Here is a 22,190-nt window from a genome sequence, read left to right on the forward strand (position 1 = left end):
TCTTGTCGACATATTCTCCCACCTGATTTGTGGATCTTTGAATCTCCTCCAGAGCATAGCCCTCTTGGCTGCTTCTGTGTCCATCAAATAAAATCCTACTAAAACATGTAAATGACAAATGTACATTTACACAGCAAATTATAAAATAGTATAATAGTAGTATTAATAACATTGGAATGTACTATAATACACTTACTTAATTCTTGCAGGTTTGTGATGGGGTTTCCCATGTTCAGTGGTCAATGGGTGAAAGGTGGGGTATATACACTACAGACAGGTCACCACTCCATCATAGGGCAACACAAAGACACACAAGATAAACATCTATGCATGCACACACTTACATGTAAAGAAGGCAAGAGGCAAGTTACATAAGCAAGCCAACAAATAAACATGCTTAGACTTGCTTAAATTAATCATAGCATATTTTACTGCTGTTCTGGTATGCTGAATTTGAGTTCTTAAGCAGGAGTTTCAAATCTGAGAAGGGAATTCTTATCAATTCAACAGTGATAGCTTGCTAAATAAAAAGAGGGAGTCGCTAAACTTCTGCCAGTTTCTCCCTTAATATATTACTGACACAAACAAAACAAATTAAATAAAACAGTGGCATTTGCTAAAAGCTTTCTTTTATTTCTTTCTCTTGTTTTTGTCAGATTTTTTTAAATAGCAAACTGTCATTGGCAAGGTCATGGAATGGACCAAACGGATAAGGTCTTTAGAAGTAGCAGAACATTTCAAAAATAAATTTGATAGCTTTCCAAAAAGCTATCAAATTAGCTATCTTTTAAAAATCTTGACACAAAATGTCAAGATAATACTCAAAAAGCAGTGAAATTGAATGAGTCAACACGACACTTCAGGCATGTTTTTGATGAGGAAATAATATTATAAAATTATATGAAGCTGAAAGCAAGTTGATTTTACATAATATTCTCCTTTAATGTATCTTACTTCAGTGCTACATTGCTAGCTAAGGCAGTGGCTAACTGCACTGAGTTTTTTTGTTAGTTGAGCAACTTTATTCTAATTTTTGACAACATTTATGCTGCTATGTAACAAGCTGAGATAACTTTGTTACCTTCAAACCAATCAATTTTTGTTTTTACATTTAAAAGTAAGCACAAAGGAGCTTTGTGTAGTCACTGTGCAGTCTTTTTTTTTAAATAAATCTTTTCTTCATGGTCTACTTGGAATTCAATACCATTAAAGGTAACCTTTTTGTGTGTCCTCTGTTAAGTTCCTGCTGTTGTGTTTATCTGGGGTTTCCTTTCAGATGGAAAGATAATCTATGACACAAAACATTTGTTGCTGGTTTTTTTTATTTATATACATATATTCATTACTTTTGTGCAAACAGCTCTCTGCTAAAACACATAGCATCTCTAGTGTGACCTGAAAAAAAGTGATTTTTTTTTTTAGTATTCAGGTGGTTAGAGGTTCACAAACCGCAAAAAAGAATCCCACCATAAAACCCTGCCATGCAAACCACAAACAAACATTACACATGCCCCCCAAATCTGGACAAAATAAACACAGTCACACATGGATAAGTCTACACCTAAAACGTGTGTTTACAGGAGCAACAATATGACTGTATCCGTGTAATGGTGATAGCAATATGGTTTTGACTAATGATGCTGAGCTGGAGGAACAGGCCAAGCAGGTTGAGCTGCACTTGATACAACAAGAAAGCACATGATTTACAGGAAGCTACTCGTGTTTCCTCAGTGAACCAGGGAGGGAATACTGAGTAGAAATGGAAAAACACTAAAGAGAAGTCCATAACAATGTTTGCAGAAATAAACTTTAAATAACAAAAGAACATACTATTTGAGCTCACTAGTAGGACCACTTTCCCAATTAGCTTTTTGAAGGTATTTACTTTTAATATTAAAAGAAATGAACAAGTGATTGCAAAAGGTGCACCAAAGGACTCCTTTGTGTAGTTGCAGGTTATACCACAAAGGTCCAAAGTTCAAACCATGGGATAGATCTGATCAGAACACGTCAGAAATCGACAGGAAACCATAACATCCTACCTAAACCATTACGTTTTTGTAACACAAATCAGAAAGAAACTTTCACTGTGTACAGACTTCAGCAGCAGCTTCGGTGACAAAAAAACAAAAAACATGACCTCTGTTAGGTATTAATTTGCCAAACAAAGGTTAATATGTGCCATCTATCTTGCTCTCATCTGCCCACAAACGCTTGCACATATTTTGGAAGATGCAAATTGTCAGAAGCAGTCAGCAAATCCGTCAGTAAGCATATGCTTGCACCAAATTAAAATGAAAATAACTGTAGTTGCATGAGACGTATACAGCACTCTACTGGCCATGATTCCCACACACTGAAGGTGAACAGATGAACTCTGGCAGGTGTGTCTCTACAGGGCAGATCTCTATGTTGTTTATCATCCCATAAGCAGCAACAAAAAACAAAACATCACATTAGGGCCACAAAATATTGTTTCCTCCCATCCCCCTTTTATTTTCCGGAATACCTTTATTAATAATGTACATATTTAGTAATGTATATAATGTGAACTTCTACACTTGATGTGTGGGTGTTGATGTTGAAGATCTTAATACTGCATGAGAAATTAACCCTTTCCTCCCCCTACGCGCACACTTTAATCATTTGATGATACGACCAATGTGCTGCATGGAAACCACCTTCTGCAAAGATGCTCAAAAAGAAGAGATGCTTTTTTAAGAAGTAATCAGGATTAGAGCACGCTTTAGTTACTGTGAGCATGAATCACATACACAGCCGCAAGATTAGCATTAGCATCTACCCTTTTGTGTTTTATGCGCTCTTCCCCTGTCAAACCAGATATTTACATACACTGTCTAAAAAGATTTGGCCAGAAGAAATATGACTGTGATTTTCCTGATTTGAGTCAGTCAGGATTAGCAGAATTATTTCCATCTCCTTAATGACAAAATAACAAGAGTGAATATTTTTACAGATTTGCTTTAATATGATGAAAGGAAAAGTAAGTTAAGAAGAAGTTTACAGAGATTTACAGAAACTTGTCAGAACTGGTGTAACCGAGTCAGGCTTGTAGGCCGCATTGTGCACACAGCCTTTTTAGTTGGTTTCATAAATTGAGCACCGATTTGTAATGGCCACAGAAAAACATTGACTTTGTTGTCCACAAGCTTTAATTTCCCAGCTTCGTCATTGAGCTGATGTTCCTTTTCCCTCACTCACTTAAATTGCAGTTTATTTGATCATTTACATGATAGTGGATTTACAAATTGAAACATTTAACTCTAATGTTGTCAGTTAACAAGTCAGAATCTTAATAAGCCATGTCGTTATCATCATCGCCGAGTTCCCAAATTGTTTAAAGATACAGCAATCTTAGTGTATGTAAACTTCTGAATTTCATTAAAGCATTGAACAAATCCACAAAAGACTGTCTCAAATTCTACTTAACTATTTATGCATAAACTGACAAATATTTATAAAGGAAATCGAGGTAGGGAGCTGTGTGCCACCAATGGTCTTCCTGTTTGAAACACATACTGAGAAGAAAACAAAAGGTGTTTTCATAAAACCAATGCAGTGCAAAAATATATAAAACATTCTTTATTTAAATTAACAATTTAAATAAACATTTTTCTTTTTTTGCACCACTCTTCATGCTGTGTACTCAGTATGTAGGAAGGCCATTGGTGGTGCACTAACTTCTACTTATGTTTCCTGTGTAAATTTTCACACCATGCAAAGTATGTCATTAAAGGCTGTAAAGGCTCATAATACAGCTTTGCCTAAACTGCTATGACTTGTTTTCGGACAGTTACAAGTTCTTGGGTCTTGGCCTCTCTCTGACAAGCTTTTGAATTTAGAAATTAGATTAGTTTCTTCAGTGGCTTTTTGTCTTGAGAAATGGCTTGGACACATTTTCATAGCAGAAATAAATGGTGGCTCTAATGCACAATAATTTGTCCAGAGCTGAAATATTTCTACAGTTTTGATGGCCTGTCAGGGATATTAAGGTAAACAGAAAGCTCGACAATAACGCTCATAAGAGTTGCATGAAGTTGGTTTGGGGAAAACAGGCTCATTAATCTGGTCCACAAATTGATATGTGGCATCTTAGAGGCTGTGGTTGAGGGAAACGCGAAGTGGAAACTTTATCCCATTCTGTAATTTCTTATTTCTGTTAAACTAAGAGCTACTGGCAGATGAGCAAACACTGTTCTAGCAGCTGTTGCCATGGTGTTGATAACTGAATTAAGATCCCACTAAATCTTAGTTATTCAAAGCAGGAGATTAAGTGCCAGACAATGGAAAGACAAAGGGCAAAACAAAAAATACAGAAAAGAGGATGCTGACTAACAAGAGGAGATTAACCCTTTCGGTGCACAGCACAGAAGCCAGACATGTGAACTGAGAAAGAAGCCGTACATCATTGCCACAAGTTTCATTTTTCACTTTCTGCACATAGCCCTCTTTATCTTTGAGCTGCAGGGCCAAGACAGATTACAGTTGACATTTCTTTCTTCTTTTTTTTTTAGGTTTAAAAATGTACATCTATAAAGTCGGGTGTGAATCCCACGTCTCGCAGCTATAGATGAGGGGTTACATTCGGAGGTAGATGTTTATCTGTGCAGTGGTCTGATAGCGCGCGTGTTTTTACCAAGGGAGCGTTTAAATGAGTGTAATTTAAGGGGCTAAAGAGGGGGCTTTGTTTGCAGTGTCAATATTTATAGTGACACATGCTGGATGAATGCTGACTGACTCTACTTAAATTGTATGGGCGTGTGTTTGTGTGTGTGTGTGGTTGGGGGGTGAGTGGGAGTGGAACACGGAGCATGAATAGGCACCTGATGACATGCCCCAGTGAGACAACTAAGGTCATAACCATAACTTTGGTATCTTAAAATCAATAAAAAATGTAAGTTATATTGCCTAAAGTCCTTGCGGTTGGAAGTAACTGTTTGTCTCTTGTCATGAGTGATACATTTTTCTGGATACATTTTCCCAGAGAACAGAGAAAGTCTTGTTTTAGCATCTAATACAGGCTTCTGGTTGAAACTCTGAACAAGATAAAGTTTAGAAAAGTCAGCCACCGCTGTGTAATGTGATTTATTAGCAGACCCCACATCTTACACAATCTACAAGCCTGATTTGCATTGCAAATCAACGGCATGCAAATGAGGGAAACACAGGCTAGCTGCAACACTTATCTGCAAAGAACACCACCCTACATTCTTTCGCTTGTGTATAAAAAAAGTAGCTTTACTCTTGCTCTTTATTTAAGAGACACTTATGTTTATCAGAAGGTTTTACCAGAGAAGTTCAGTTTTTATTAGCGGTCAGAGAGTATCTTAATTTCTAGAGTCAACATTGTGACTCATTCATCCTCATCCTCTCTTTTGTTTGACCTGTAAACTACAACCGATCACAACTTTGCCTCCAAAGTTTCTTGTTGACACATAAACTTTACAGCCCCAAGCTACTGTTACATCAGAGAAATCATCACTTTGATTCATACGTGACCTAACTATTTATACTATAAACACGGCCCTGTGGAGAGCCCCCGCCTCTCCCCCTTTCCATACGGGATGGTGGGTCTCCCTTTTGCATAGGCCTCTTACACACCAGAATTGCTTTGTTGCCATCTAGTGGTCATTTGAATGTAGCAACTTCCTCCTTTTAAAACTTTTGATGGTAAACACAAACAAGTCCATACAAATCTTAATTACCTCAAAAACAAAAAAACTTTATTGTTTTATTCACAGTGCCCAAAAGTATACAGAGACATCAGGTGAGCCACCCTGACATATTTTTACAGTCATTTTTGACACCAAGGGCTTCTATTGAAAGATTACACGCTGCACAAAATGTTAGTCCAGAAAGTAGACACTTGAAATCCTAAAAAATGAAACCGATCAATGTCCTTCTACTGCAGATATCCCAAGGTTTATAAAAACGTTTAAAACTTTGTATATTTTTAACATGAAAACAGTCGAAAAAATGAAGAAAATCAAACTTTGAATTGCATTATTTAAAGCATTAGGTCAACGTCTTACAAATTAACAGTGTATAAAATGCACAGTGCCTTGCAACAGTATTCATACCCTTTGAATTTCTCATTTTGTCACATTGCAACCACAAATTTCAATATATTTTATTGGGATTCTATGTGACTGGTCAAGAAAGAGTAGTGAATAAAACTGAAGTGGAAGGGAGGGAAACTATGATTTTTAACTATATAAAAAAAATGGTGTGCAATTGTAATCAGCCCCCTTAAATCTGATACCCTTAGAGATAATCCAACCAACTGGCCTTCAGAGGATACCTACCTAATACTAAAGAGCGGGAAGCAGAAGGCCACTGTTGAAAGCACAATTTCCTGTTTGAAGTCTGCTCAACACCATGGGGGAGACAGCATAAATATGGAAGAAGGTGCTCTGGCTAGATAAGACAAAATTAGATTTTTAACTAAACATTGCAAATACCTCTGCACACACCATTCCTATGATGGTGGCAGCATGATTTTGTGGGAACTTACGGAAAGACTTGGAAACAATGCTTGTAAAATCTGAACTTGAGCTATTTTGCAAATAATGAGCAAGCATTTCAGTCTCCAGTTGTTCACAGCTGGTACAGAGATACCTCATAAGGGTAATAACTAGATACATTTCTGTTTATAAAAATATTGGCTGATGGGGCCAAATACACCACAATTTTCAAATCTGTATTTGTAAAAAACATTAAAGAAAACATCATTTCATCTTCACCTCACTCACAATCACTTTGAGGTTTGTCCTGATTTATAACAAAAAAAACCCAATTAAGTATATTAAAGTTAGTAGTTGTAGCATTACACTATGTTTAAGTTTAGGACATATGGATACTTTTGCAAAGCCTTTTTGTTCTTTTGGAGAGAGTGAAATACAAGAACTTAACAGAAATAGATGTATTTGAATATCTCATGGTACCAAATTACAAATTGTTACAGCTTCACACTAAACTTGCACATTTTACTGGTATACATTAAGATGCTGATTTTAGTAAAGCTGATATTACTCCTGTATGCAAACATACAGTACATGTTAGTCCTGCTGAATATAACCAGTATGGCTCAGTTACCCTGTAACAGTGTTCATTCTGAGAGGTATTCAAAAACAAGGCAGCCTGAAGCTTGTTGCCTGGACCAGGTCTGCACTGACAGTAAATATATGACTCATAGCGAATAATCTGGAGCACTTGCTAGGTAGCATATTCAGAAACTGATGTGTCACTTTGTTCCCGGTTCATAGCTGCTTTCAGGTTTGGAAGCTGTAAAAATCAAAACAGGACTGAAACAGTGTTTCGGGTCACTTTCTGCTGCTCAAAGAGGCAACTGCGCTCTTTGATCAACTTAACCCCGCCAAGTGTTTACAGAGGCCTTTTTGTCTGTGCTTCCCCCTTGCACCAGTGCTGCTCGAACAAAGTGGAAATCTTAGCACAGCAAGCAGAGTGCCATTGTAAAGACATATATAGTTATATAACCGACATAAGTATACAAGCCAGAACTATACACAGGAGTTTAACGTTATTGCACTGCACCTCTTAACTGGGGCAGATATTGCAGCTTGTATAACTTTAACCAAACATTTCTCGTCAAGCCCATAATTTTATACCATATTCTGCTGGCAACAAATCTTAAATTCAACAACCTCTGTCATACAATATTTAAAGCAGGGAGGTAAACATACATATATTCTATACTTGTATTTACAAATACTGGATGACCTGCTATCAAAAGCCTTATCTTCACATGGCTCAGTGCATCCATGGACATTATATATATATTACCCATAAATATCTTTTTAGCCAATGTTTATAGTAACAGGTAGCATATACTTTAACATTAAGTGAAGCAAATAAATACAGTTGCACATAGGAATTGGCTAGTGACCAGATTCTATATGATATTTAGCTTGAACAGTGATAGACTTCTGGAAACTCAACAGTCTGATAGCTTCCCAGTCAATGAACAGACCAAAGCTATTGCTGTCTGATTTATCCCATAGGTTTGAAATAAGATGGCAAAATAATGTCTAACTATACTTGAATATTTTACCTGCATGTCTGAAAACCAGTGGGATTTGCAATTTTTTTTGCAGAGCCAATTACTAGAAGCAATACTTTCCAATAACAACACATTTATATTTTTATGCTTTCCGACATTAAAGGTAAGTTTACAAATAGAGGTTCCACATCTCTATGTATATCACTAATATACAGCTTATATTAGCGATATGAGTGATGGTAGATACCAACCATCAGAAATACTAAAAATAGTGTGTCCCAACAACTTTAACTGTTTTTTTATGCAAAAGAGCTTTATTTGAATTTTTAGCTCAATAACTTTAAAGAAATCTCTGATTTTCCAAGTTGGAATTCAAACTTCAGGTGGTGTTATTGTTGTATTTCCAATCAGGACCTTGGAAAATATTACTTTGGAGTATAAACAGAATAATAACACAGCACAAACACTATTGTGTTTGGATTCACAATATGGTGTGGAATATGTTACTTATTAAAAATAGAGTGATAGTTAGCTATGTACAGTAACACTGAGATGTACCAAACAATATCAGAGAAAGCACAAAAGGCATAGGAAGCATTAAAACATGATTTTTTGTTTTCTGTAGGGAGAAGTCTGCAAACAGGGATTGTTTGGGCAGAAGGGAAGAAGATATTACAGAAAAGTTGAACATGCTTAAATGTTGGCAGCCCTTTGTAAATATCAGAGTGCAAATAATGGGCTACATTGTTCTCTAGAGCAATGGTTCTCAAACTGGAGCTAAAGTACCTCTGGTGATCATGTTCCCTTTACCTCTGGAGTCAAGATGTAAATCTGGGAATGACATTAAACCCAAGAGACATGTTCCAGTTCCAAGTAGGGATCACCTATTATCATTTAATTTATTGTTAGTGGGGGAAAATATTGCAGTATGAAATGTGATTTATGAACTGGTGCTGTCTGCAAACACTCCCAACCCAATCCCAACATGATAGGAATTGCTATTCTTAAACTATTAGGGAATCAGTGAATATCAGTATTTTAAAATATGAATTATTATAATTCTTGCACGCTGTTTAGTGGCCCTGCTTAATGTAGATGGTGTAGCTAGTGAAAGGCCTTTAATGTTGTTGCAATAAATATGACAAAATATGGTGATGCAATTAAGCCCATATTGCTTAAAATAATAATATGTCAATCTAATCACATATTGCAATGGACAATTATAAGACCATATTGCCCATACTGGTTTTCAAAACTTCACCACTTTGAGTTTTGAAAACCAATGGGATTTTCTAAGTACTATGATATGAATATCAAGTAGTCAAGGTATTATTACTAATAGAAACTAATAACCACATTTTAGAGGTGAAAATAAACAGTATTTACAGCATCTAAGAACATGATGTATGTGCAAGACAACCATAGTGGATTCTGAAGTCAAGGTATGTGAGAAACTCCAAACTTCAATGGTCATTTTTGTTAATTTTCTCCAAGCATAAAGCTTGGAAATTTCACCTGTTTTGCATTGTATTATTTACCAGAGCGAGGTGATTAATCCTTTTTTGTTTAACATAACAAACTTAAAAAGTCCAACTACATCTCGATAAAGATGGAGGTACTTGGAAAACGTAACATTTACTGAGGAGTTAAAGTTTGAGAAGCACTGCTCTAGGCCTTTCACAGCTACGAATGCTAACTATTCTAGCTGCTAATATAGGGTACTAAAAACAGCTTAATATTTGAACTCCATATAATTTCTTTTTGCACTAAAATAAAGGTAAACCCTGTTTAATAATAACTCATGCTTTTTACACAAGGATAAAAGGCCAAAAAAACATTTAGAATACTTTTAGATTCTAATTAAATGAAAAACGGAAACTAGCTAAAAGCAGAATGGTGTACAGCACCGGCTATGTCAGAGCTGTACAAAAACAAAAATTGGAATTTGGACACAAAACCTAAATCAGTACATCCCTCGCTAATGTATATTTTAAGTAAAGACATCAGTGTTTCTTCATCAACCTAAGAAATACAGCACACAGGACCTGCTCAAAGTGTAGTAAGATGGAAGCATTTTTCAAACAAAAGCCTTACATAGCAGAGCTAATGTGTTATAAAAGTACACCAACACCTTGACAATACTTCACAGTTCTGAGATGCCAAATCTGACCCTGATACTGAGTGAAAAACCAACCAGGAACAAGATGCTACAGTACAGAGCCGGTGTTTCAGTGCTGATATGGCTGAAGAACAAGAGGCAGAAACTTTAATATGAAACATATTGATCAGAAAACCCTTTTTTTTTTTTACTGACAGACCAAGCGGCTGTTAAGGCTTTGTTGTGTATGAGCTTGTAAAGTGAGGCTGTGATTAAATCCAGTTGGCTTTTAGAGAAAAGTGAGAAGAGTTACATTTTCAAGTGACTTACAGAGTACAGAGATAAAAAGGTTTTGGCATGTGAAGTGTTCAGGTTATTCATCACAGTATATACAGTTTATACAACTTATAATATGAAGATAAACCTTTTTTTTTTATTTGGCTCTTCAAGTTGATGATTCAGCTCAACAATGAAACATCAAGCCGGCAACACTGACCTAAGCCACTTTTAGTGTGAGTCATTATTTAAATTGATGATCTGAGTCAGTCTTACGCCGAGAACATGCTGGATGTTAAAGTGTACAGTACCTCGACATAACGACTCAAAGCTAAGAGTTAAAAACGCACTTCAGTGAAAGGTAGACAAGTGAGATAAAGACATGAAAAAACATTGTACAAGAGTGCAAGCATTTTTAAATTTTAAAAACAATAAAGGATGTGAGGAGATTGTTATTCTGTCATATTTTTTCAGCAAAGTCCAGCTGGCTTTTAAATACGTCTCATTTTTATTGTTCTTATCACTATTATGCCAACTAAACCCATGTTAAAATTCACATCTGAACCCTCAGTTAACACATGTTAACTAGTTAACCTTTTAGTTCTATTTGAGCGCAAAGTTACAAACAAAAGCATGTCCACATTTGTTTTTCTTACTAAGATCATTCTGCTCCTCAGTAAATCCACTTCCATTTCTGTTTCTCCTGCAATGCTACATTCAACCACAGCTCCACCAGGGGGAGCTATACTTCTTGTTTCCTGGCCACACTGCCTTCCAGTGCTCTCACTGTAAGGGCAACCAGCTGTGGAAACAAACGTGCTGGAGAATAAACATGGATTTGGATTAAAACGTCTCCCCTCCATGTATGCTGGAGATTAAAAACCATCAGAGCAACAAGAGAGACATTATGGGATGTCCTCTGCCTCCTCTTGTCCTCCTTCAGGCTCAGGCTCTTCGACATGGGGGTGAGTTTTTGTTTCTGCAAGTGTGTGTACGTATCTGAGTCGGCTCCAGCAAGCCTTGTTCTTGTGCAGGTGCCCCATCATTATTTGGCTGAGCATGCTGGGCTCAGTGAAGCGCTGCCACTCCTCAAACAGAGGCTCCACGATGTAGGAGATAAAACCTGAAAGATGTGAAACTCCTTAATAAGGGCTATTTAATGAGACTGTCTTGATTATTAAACAGGATTTACCAATCTGGATGGCTGGCACAGAGTCTGTCTGTTGGTCACACAAAGGACTGATCTCCAAGTCAAATTTCCTTTCCAGGTCACCTTCCAGGTCAACAAAGACAGAATTGATAAAAACAGTTGCAACAAGAACAAACAGTGAAATAAAGTGCATAGAGTTGGCATTTTAAAATGCACATCTTCTTCAGCACACCATAATACTAACTCTAGTTTGAAATCTGATATTTCAAAGTTTACTCACCCTGCCTATAAAATTCCTCACACACCCTCTCACTCCATTGCCTGCTCAGCTCCCACTCCCGACATGGGTTGCACACATCAGCACATTTCAGGGCAATCTAGAAGAAAATAAGAGAAATGAATACAAACATGTCACAACAATATGGAGGTCTACTACTAAAGCTGTGTGAGAAAATTATCATTTGGATACCATACAGTTGAATCTACATGCTTACACACACTGTATAAAATTACACACAACCTTTTTCTTCACTGTGACACAAAGAAAAAAATCAGACTAAATGTTTCCCATTTATATGAGCATGGAAATTATTTCAACTCGTTAAATATTGGCATATCAAGAGAATTTTATTTTTAATTTCTCTAAGTTTAGAATTTTACATATATTTCCTTAGTAACAGAACTGCATTTAAAGCTTCATGACTTGGGTTGAAGGTTTTAGGTATCCTTATCATTACTCTGTAGATGATAACACTCCCATGGAAACACATTCATCTCAGGTACACAGAACCAAACTCTCTTTCCTGAACAGCATACTGGGCGGACATTTCCATGATGTTTATGCTTGCATATAATTACTTCAGGCATCTTAGAGTGTCTCATGTGTCTTTTTATCTGTAAATATCTAGTTTCAAACAGTACATTTGAAGGGGAAAAGGCAGTATACCTGAAGTATGAAATGCCTGTGTGTGGCCAGCTGAAGGTCCATATCCTGGTTGTCCAGATGCTCTCGGAGAGTTATCAGGAATTCGTTTTGTCTGTTGATGTCTGTAGCCAAGATGAGAGAACCCAGCTGCTGCTCTATGTCCTGCCTGTACAGTTAAGGAAGACAAACCAATGAGCTCTACTTCGCCTGCTACAAGTTTCATACACCATGCCTTCCCTTTAACAGCCAAATTATCTTATTTTTCCTGGTCAAAGACATTCATGTGAAGACTAAAAGAAAAGCCACATGAAATCCTTTCATTACTTTATCCAGTGAAAATTGCTACTAAGTTCTATTTTTATGCTAAACTTATTTATATGAAAAGAAAACCTACAGCTACAACGAAAACAATAAGAAAAATCCAACCTTTAAATTTAGTTTGTTATTTCAGTGAGAGAGAATAAATACTTATCAGATAGTAAGAGGAAAAACACTCCCTCAAACTAAAACTTCCCAAAAGGGTTCACCTTGACTTCATGGGTGTCCAAGGTTTTTAGTGTACTGTGTTTGTTGAAATTAGATTTGCAATGTGCAAAACAGTAACATATTCCAAACATTAATGCGTAAACTTTAAGTAATTGCAGTGCTTTTAAGACATACAATCTAGTAAAAAGGTGCTGGGAGATATGCATGGTTTTTGTAGATAACAAGATATCCTTCTAAATAAGGTAGAAAACTTGCCCAAAAGATCAGATTCTAAAAGTATATAAAAACAGCAAACCTAAAAAGAAGATTTCTAAAACCAAATCATAAAATATTATGATTAAAAATCAGATGAAGTAAGGTGAGTGTTCTTACGACATGTCAGCCGGCAGATGGCTCAGCAGACCAGACTCTCGGAGCATGCCCACGGTGGATCTCCAGTGGTGGCTCTCCAGCACAGAGGTGTTCTGTACAGCAGGAATGTCATTCAGTCTCTGCTCCTCTGACACTAAACACACCACAGGTAAACCCAGATGCTGACACCCATCCACCTGCTTGTGTTTACCTGGTAGAGGGATGCCAGGTGGTGTCTGGTTTTAATGAGAAAAGGCTGGTTGACTCCAGGGTGATCCACGTCATGAGCTGCTGCTGCCATCAGACCCAGGAAAACATCCAGAGGAGTCAGTTGCTCCGCCAGCTGCAAAACACAAATGATCTGAGAATCTCCAAGCGAGATCCTTGTGAAAAATCTAATTGAGAAATCATTGCTAATCTAAATTCTTAGTGTCTATTTTGTCAAACATTCAATTTCTGGTTAATGTAAAGTTTATTTAAGTTGTCAAATAACCCAAAGCATGTGAGCAAAACCTTTAAATAGAACATGTCAAATTTGAAAGATACTAAAAACAAGATTTTTTGACAATTAGGAAGCAAGATTAGATTGGGTCCTTGTCCCACCTTCTTTGCCATGGTTACAGTAACAATAAGACTTTCACAACTGCTTTGACTCTACATTTGGGTAAGTTTAGGTAAGAAGCAAGGGTAACACTTTATTTGATGGGTTGTGAAAAAGGCTGTCATGACACTGTCATAAACATGACATAACACCTGTCACGAACATGAGTAAGTCTTCAGGAATATTTATGACTGTTGTCATAAAGTGTCACTTGGTAAATTATTCAAAATGTCTTTGTTATGACAACTTGTCATTAACCAAGAAATCATGATCTGACATAAATTTGTTATAAAAGTATTACTGATTAAACTTGAAAAATTATGTAGTTTTATGTTATTAATGCTAAAGTTTAATCGGTAATACTTTTATAACAAGTTTATGTCGGATCATGATTTCTTGGTTAATGTCAAGTTGTCACAACAAATACATTTTGAATAATGTAACTTTGTATTAAAAGTGTCATGATTTACCGAATGACACTTTATGACAACAGTCATAAATATTCATGAAGACTTATTTATGTTCATGACAGGTGTTATGTCATGTTTATGACAGTGTCATGACAGCCTTTTTCACAACCCGGCAAATAAAGTGTTACCAAAGCAAATCTGTTTCTTGACAGGTGAAAATCAACTAACACCTGCCAATAGTTCAATGTCCAATTTTCTTGAATTTCCCATTTTGAAGAATGGCTAAGAGAAATGGGATCGTTAGTCACGTCTTATCTAAATTTGGTTTACTTCCAAATTTATCTAAAAAAAACAAAGCTGACGTCGTTACAGGTGGCCAAAGATCCAGCCTCATTATGCATCATAGCATGAAGTATTGATTAGTGAAAATGCAGACTTGCTTTTTCTCAGAGAGTGTTTGTTATCTTCAACATACAGGTTAGCGTGCCGTATTGAATTTCATTTAGTGCTTTTAACAAAATAGATTAATCACAAAATGCCTCTTGGAGCAACAAAAGCAATTACTGAATAAGGGGAAAGATGCAGAGACGCTTAATCTGGTCAGAGGGCTTCAGAAGAATCTCTGAGCTCTAGATGGATGTGTCACTGAGTACAAGTGAGCGGGAGACGTCCCTTTGGGAGCACAGCTAATAGATTATGTCAAGGAGAAGCTCAGGCCAGCTGAAGCTTTGCAGTATGGGCATGACAGGAAAAGAGTGTGTTTACCTTAGTCTCTTTTATGTAGCAGTACATGGCTTGAGTAACATCAGCAGCATGAACAGCATTATGATACGGATTGTGGGAATGGTAATCTTCCTGCACCATTCCTGCAAAACATTGTAAATTATCAATAAGCACTGATTGTAATACAACGAATCTACAAGGTCTCTGTTTATTCCGGTTAGTTGAAACACACGATAATGCAGGCATTATTCTCATAGAATTGTATTGGGAAATATGTTAAGTATTTGGTATAAAAAAAAATACCCACACTAAAAACACCAAAAACATAGCAACTCTTTCAGAGAATTTTAAAAGGGTCACATTATTACCAAAACGATTCAGTAAAAAAAAAGCAAGAATTTGGTCATAAGTCCTTTTTATGTTAGATATTTACAGCTCCACTTCTGGTTTATTTATCACAATTATTTTTATTAATTATAATTGTTATTTATATGCTTATGTTTTATTGGTTGTTATAATCAATATTTCACTGAATAAATTTTGGTTGATTTTATATTTAGTGAAGCACTTCGGCCAGCTATTTAAATGTGCTATAAATACAGTGTCACTGTGAATGAGTCTAATAGACTCTATATAAACAGTTTTAAAGCTGTCAACTAGCAGTCATGTAAATTTAAACGTCAACTAATGTAAACTAGGAAGAAGAAAAGATAAAGACATTATTTTAGCCGTCATTGCTGGAAGAGCAAACAAACATAGCAGCAAAAGTCTTCTGCTAGCTTACCAAGAAACCTGTGTAGTTTAACCATGTCCAGCTGGAAGTGGTGAATCAATCCACAAACATTGAAGAGATGGCACATCAGAGTCACAAGACTGTTACCTACACAGATAAATTGTAAATAATAATTGTATCTTTCAATCCATCGGACTATACAAACATAATCATCCCCAAATATAAAAAAGGCATATAGACTTGGATCATGATAAAATACATAACAGAACATAGATTTAGCTGGTGAAGGACATTGTTAAACTGACGGACGAGCAGTCATGTCAGATTAAAATAATCTCACCATTTGTAAGACGATCGAAGAGGAAAATGTCAAAGTTCCATGTGTCTACTTTTGAGAGCATGTGCTGTGAAGACAGACATTTATAAGAGTTGATTTGTTATTTGCAAAAGATCTTAAAAATTACATGTGCATCTTTGTTTGCATGGAAATGCGTTTTTGTGCCCTCACAGCTGCCTGTCCCAAGTAGTCATCATCCAGCAAGTGCAGGGACCCGGGAGTGTGAGGCATTAATCCCCTCAACAACCTGGAGGCATGGCAGTATCTCTGGAAGCTTAACAGACGCTTCAGCTTTCTTCTTGTGCCGGACTCGACCTCCCCTGGCCGTGAATTTGCTAAATTAAAAAAAATTAATAAATAAAAATTGCATTTAAAAAATTGTAAAAGTCAAACCATCTTCACTGATGCATCATAATGTCCTTCATCTATCTATACATCTATCTATAAAATAATCAATATTTAAATAGTAAACAGCTTAAACCATGGTCTCATGGATGTGAACATAAAATATATGAGACAATTAGGAATCGTACTTTTCAGGATCCGCAGATCAATCGGCGGGTAAGAACCTCGTCTCTCAGCCAGCAACACACCAGCATGACCGGCGTTCAGCCTGCCATCAGCTATCAGAAAGAAAGAGAAGAGCCAGATTAAAAAAAACCCAGCAAGAATAAATAAAAAGATAAAATGGTAACACAATAAGTGAAGTGTCAGTGGTGTTTTAAAAGGATAATATTGCTGCATGTATGTATATAAAATATGAATTCATAAATCTTCATGCAGCATCTTGGGTTTGGACAAGAAATGTCCAAACCCAAGCAAGAAGTCTAATTAGTCAAAAAGGTATGGAAGTACCTGACAGTCGTTTTTTGATCAAACAACACAATGCATACATGTGACCCTAAATTATATCATGTTTAAGTAGTGTTAGAAATTATTGATTTTTTTAATTATTCAAAAATATCTCCAGGCCTTTACTTGCTGGGGAAGCTCTAGATTTAGGAACAAACAACAACAACAAATAACAGAGAATCCTGAAGAAAATATGAGCAATTCACACACCCAGAGGCCAGCGACAAACAAGATAAAACAGAATGAGGTCTCAAATCGTGGTACACACACACACACAAAATCTTCACTTGAACAGTCTGAAAACTATGGGGATAATGAATAATTTATAGATCAGCAGTTAGGAACTGGAGCGTAGTTTATCCCCAAGGTTGCCAGTTCACATCACCTCAGTGACTGCCGTTAAAAGCAGCTGGCTATGGCTTTGCTGTCACTGTGGCAACTGCCGGGACGTGCCAGATCCCGCCTTCAAAGTGCAGCCTCAGAAATCATTCAGCATGGAAGAAGTAAGGCATCACTTTTGTCAACTTTGGAGAAAACTGGTACAACATCCTACTTTGGCATGCACAGCAGCATGAACAAATACACAGAAAAGTGACTCATCGTTGTCAAATGGCCTACTTTGGGCAACAAAAGAAGCAAACGGGGAAGAACAGTTTTTTGTTTAATCCAGAGCGTTGGCAGAGAAGATGAGGACAAAATACATCTTCTGGTAAACAGGCCAGAAACACATCACACCTCCAGATTACAGACAACCACATTCATTCACACAATCAGCCTCCTCCAGCTCTCTGTAGCACTTGATTCTTCTCCTTTCTCTGCTCCATTTTCCCCCAATTCTTCTTTTAGTTCTGGTTCCTGTGTTTACATCCTCCTCCTTCCATCTGATCCAATGCTTCCGTCTCGCCAGCCGCCTCTCTCCTCTGTCCCTTTCTCTTCCCTTAGCTTGGCAGTAACTAGGTCATTGTTTTCGTGCGGCACAGAACTGGGTCATTTACGATAAAAATGAGAGTCAATCAGAAAGTGTGCTTAAGGAAGCGCCAACATGCTCAAACATTAACACTCATTTGGTATGTGTACACACACATACAAATGAGGTTAAATCCCAGTTTGAGAAGCAAAAACATGAGTGTACATTTGGCACACATACTGACACATGGAGCTGATCGAAATATGCAGGCTTCACTGTGTCTGTGGGTGTTAGTGGCACAAACTGTGGTTTGGTGTTGTTTTTACTTTTTAAAATGATGCCATACTGAGCGATGCTAAAACTCAAATCTACCTGCTGTGAATACACAGAAGCAGATGATCTTTCCTTCTGCCTGCAGCTGTTGCTCCTTTATTTACATGCATGTGATGCATCTATACAGCTATATGTTAATAATAAACTATAAAAACTATTGTGTAAACTATAGCTGAGTCTGAGATTAATACACAGTCAATAAGAAGACGCAGAACTTCTCATTTTCTTACTTTGACATTAAGTCAAACATAAACGTTCTTAAATCTTCTAAAGGTCAGTGAAGGTGGAAAAATTATTTTCCTGGAATATTAAGTTGTTTCTCCACCATTGGCACATTGAGCAACATTGATTGGCAGCACTAAGATCCTTCTCCTGGCTCTAATTGGTTGTGTTCGTTATGGTCAAATTTGAAGTGATCGTTTTTAAAAACTTTGGTCTATTTTTCAGTCCATGGCTATCGTACTATGATATAGCTTGTGCATATCATCCTACAAATCTGGATTTTCCCAAATAATTAGTGTTTACCTTCTACAATTACTGTTTTGGCTGCTGCAGCCTCCAGTCCATATTTGAATCGTGAGTTCAGCTGAAACACTATCATTAAATCACAGGTGATTTGAAGGAAATCGCTAGGCATGAAGCAGAACAACTTTTGCTTCCCGTTTTGTCCAAACACAACCAACTGCAACAAAACATGTTGAGAAAATAATTTGCCAATGCTTCATATCAAAACAGACAGTAAACATGCCAGTGTTAGCCTAGCAGATCACCAAACTGCTTCACATGAAAATATCGTCAACTGATCAAAATGTGAGTTCATAGAAGATTCCATCTTCATGGGTAAAATCAGATATTAAAAACATTGTAGAGTATCCTTCTGAAACTTGCTGTTGCTGTCAAGAAAACAACTGCAGACTCAGAGAACGCTAATGACGACCAGGTGATCCTGATAAAATGTAGTCTAAAAGATGGATAATAAAATTGTCTGGGTTAATTTTTTTGATGACTTGTTTAAAGAAAAATCCCTCCAAATTTAAATTTAAGAAGTTACATGAAGAAGTTTTCTTACATGTAAAAAAGAGACAAAAAAATAAATTTTCTGTTGATTTTTTTTCTCCAAAACCTGAACTTTGAGTCTTCTTAGTCATTTATTATCCTGACAACATTAAATGTCTCAGTGACCATCACTGCATATCTGATTAAATCTCACAGTACCTAGAAATAATAGGCCTACAATATCAAAAGCCTTTCACCCCTTTAAAAGACATGATCACATGAGGTTATTACAGTTCAAGGGAAAAGTCTATAGAAAATTCTCCATCCTCCACCTTATGAGTCACTGCAGGGAATGTCCCACAGAATTAATCATAATTTCAGCATAAAATTTCCTGTGATTGACAGATTACTTACAATACTGCCAGCAGAGCCTGTAAGTGTCAAGTCTAATGTGTCTAAGTTTACCATTTTCCTTTTTAAAACCTATATTCTTGACTGAATCTACGTCAGTGTCATGGGGACAACTGCAGCTTAGCAGATGGTACCACAGCTTCATTTATTAGAAACTCCGGCTCTAACCGCCCCAAATCCCTCGTTTCTCTGTCTCATCTACTCAGCTGTCTTAACGCCTCCAAGCGTCCACCTACGTCATTCATAAACATACGGCCAGAGGCATGCTTGTCAGAGTTAATCTGTCACACACGCACCTATGGACTTGTCAAATCTGCAAATATGAACACAAGCAGGACAAAAGAGGGAGATCTAATTTTAAGTTCTGCGAGAAGCCAAACAAAAAACTGGAGATTAAATTGTGAATCTTAAAAATGAGCTGCACAAATGTCCTTAAATTGCTTTTTAAGACCAAAACCGTCACATTGTTAAAGTCACAAATAGTTTTTTTTAATAGGTCACAAATCTTAAGTTATTATTGTTTTGTCTGAGGCAGCATGAACGGCTGCTTGATTAAACTTAATCAGACACATTATGAATTTATCAGATGTGTCTTCCACAAGCTTAACTCTGTTATGAATTGTTATGGATTCTTTACCTTCCACATGTGTATTGCTGTTTTCTGTGACCTGCTTGATCTCTTTGACCTCGTCAACCTCCTCCTGTTCTTCTTCCACCCAACTCCTGCCTTCACTTCTCTCCGGCCCCCGAGGGTCTCCTCTGCGGGTTCTCCAGGCTGCCCTGAGCTGACGGATCAGAGTGGGAAGTTCCAGGGCCAGCGACAGGCCAGCACAAGTAACAGGAGGAGTCCACACTCGTGAGCCAGGAGGCTCGTCGGGACAGACCCCGACACCGAGACCAGAGTCCTGCATCCTGAGATCTGGACCCCAGAGCCTCTCCAGTACTGGCATTGTAATACCACAAAGAAATTAATTGTGCAGAAACGAGAAGATGACGGTGACAAGGAAACATTGAAGAAGGAACAGCCCACCATCAGTTTAGAATGACAGATAATACGGGGGGCTAACTAAGACTGAAAAAACTCTGGAATCAGCATATCAAAGACCGCCTGGAGAGATGGGATCAATAGCATGGGGACAGGTTTAAAGGAAGTAAAGCAATCCGAAACAAAAGAGAAGAGGAGGAAAGTCCAAAAAGCAAGAGAATAATCCGTCGGTATCCTTTTCTCTCTCTCTCTCAGAGTCCAGAACTGATATTCTGCTCCCTCCTTCTGACGCATACTTACTCATCTCCACGGTCCCTCTCAGTCTGCGCTGTTGAGTCTAAAAGCCCCTCCTTTCTCAGCTCAGAGCTCATTTCACATTCTCACTCAACCAATACACTGCTACCCAAACATGCTGCCAGCCCGACTAGTACCATGCAAACAAATTAATGCTTTCCCCACACATTTGCCTTTCTAGCAATAATTTATATAACATCAATCAGACAATTAAAATTGAACAAGAGATTAAGTCCACCTTTTTACCAAAATATTTGATCTAAAATATAGAAATGCAAACACCAGGATGTGCATTAAAATGTAAATATCACCCCCTCCCCAAACCTGTTTTGCTAAACTCAAATTGAAAAAAAAAAATATATATATATATATATATATATATATATATATATATATATATTCAGTTCATTGTTTAACATAAAAGAACATACTGTTACTTCAGATAGACTTAAATATATAATTCAATTTAAATTTGCCATCTGATTTTACTAAAAATTGTGCACTGACAGCAAGAACACATTGGGCATTGAAGAGTGAATTTCAATTGCAGGGTTTCACTAAATATAAGGGAATTAAACTGCACAGAAGTACAAAACTGATCCTGTTTCAAATGTATTTGGGTTGATGACATCACAAAAGCCACATGATTTGAGGGGATCAGCAGAAGTAAGCACACACTGTTGACTTCTGAAAGGTTATAGAAGAGATTCTGAAGCATCTGAGTTATAAGGTGTTCAACCCGACTGGTTAAGGCAGGCTTACTTCAAACATTTCTCTCCTTCTGTGTGTTTTATAGTTAGCCACATCTTTCTGAAGTACAGATATGGCTTATACATATTGCCTCAGAAAGAAAGATGTGTTCAAAGAAAGGAAAATGAGAATACAGATTAAAAGTAACAACATATGAACCTGCTCAAAAGAACTCTAATCAGTTGTTTTATGCTTTATGTGATGAGGGCATGTTTCATCTTGATTAAATTACAAATTACATCAAAATCAAAATAAATAGAAAAAACTGACAATTACATGATGTTCAACTGTAAACAATATTTAAAGTTAGTAAGTTAAACACTCAGCAGATGATTAAATGGAATAAATGGAGTGAAATTCATGAATGAAAAAAAATCCAACCATAATCTTCAGCAAGATTGTTAAAATGGCATGAAAATAGATCAGCAGACCTGCTCCACAATATGGACCACAGTGCAAATGACGGTCAAGTGCAGGCAAATGTACTGGCACACTCACTGACGTACACACTCAGCCATCCACATGGCCTTG

The 22,190-nt window shown here is 37.0% G+C and overlaps 1 protein-coding gene across 6 annotated transcripts in view; it reads right to left on the reverse strand.

The window, feature by feature from the left end:
- LOC114158496 (cAMP-specific 3',5'-cyclic phosphodiesterase 7B) overlaps positions 1-22,190 on the reverse strand; it is a 31,990-nt gene that overhangs the window by 3,328 nt on the left and 6,472 nt on the right. For 2 of the 6 annotated variants that reach the window (XM_028040059.1, XM_028040060.1), the window contains 12 exons: positions 16,665-16,754; positions 16,303-16,466; positions 16,135-16,198; positions 15,846-15,941; positions 15,104-15,204; positions 13,539-13,670; positions 13,349-13,440; positions 12,512-12,656; positions 11,846-11,942; positions 11,608-11,688; positions 197-11,538; positions 23-98 (listed from right to left, as the gene is read on the reverse strand). In XM_028040059.1, coding sequence (XP_027895860.1) covers positions 11,321-11,538; positions 11,608-11,688; positions 11,846-11,942; positions 12,512-12,656; positions 13,349-13,440; positions 13,539-13,670; positions 15,104-15,204; positions 15,846-15,941; positions 16,135-16,198; positions 16,303-16,466; positions 16,665-16,754 — 1,280 coding nt within the window. In that variant the 3' untranslated portion in view covers positions 23-98; positions 197-11,320. Of the gene's footprint in view, positions 1-22; positions 99-196; positions 11,539-11,607; positions 11,689-11,845; positions 11,943-12,511; positions 12,657-13,348; positions 13,441-13,538; positions 13,671-15,103; positions 15,205-15,845; positions 15,942-16,134; positions 16,199-16,302; positions 16,467-16,664; positions 16,755-20,267; positions 21,230-22,190 lie in introns of those variants that run through there. The other 4 variants (XM_028040057.1, XM_028040058.1, XM_028040056.1 and 1 more) reach the window with 4 other exon arrangements.

Source organism: Xiphophorus couchianus, chromosome 15, assembly GCF_001444195.1.
Source record: "Xiphophorus couchianus chromosome 15, X_couchianus-1.0, whole genome shotgun sequence".
NCBI classification, from domain to species: domain Eukaryota; kingdom Metazoa; phylum Chordata; class Actinopteri; order Cyprinodontiformes; family Poeciliidae; genus Xiphophorus; species Xiphophorus couchianus.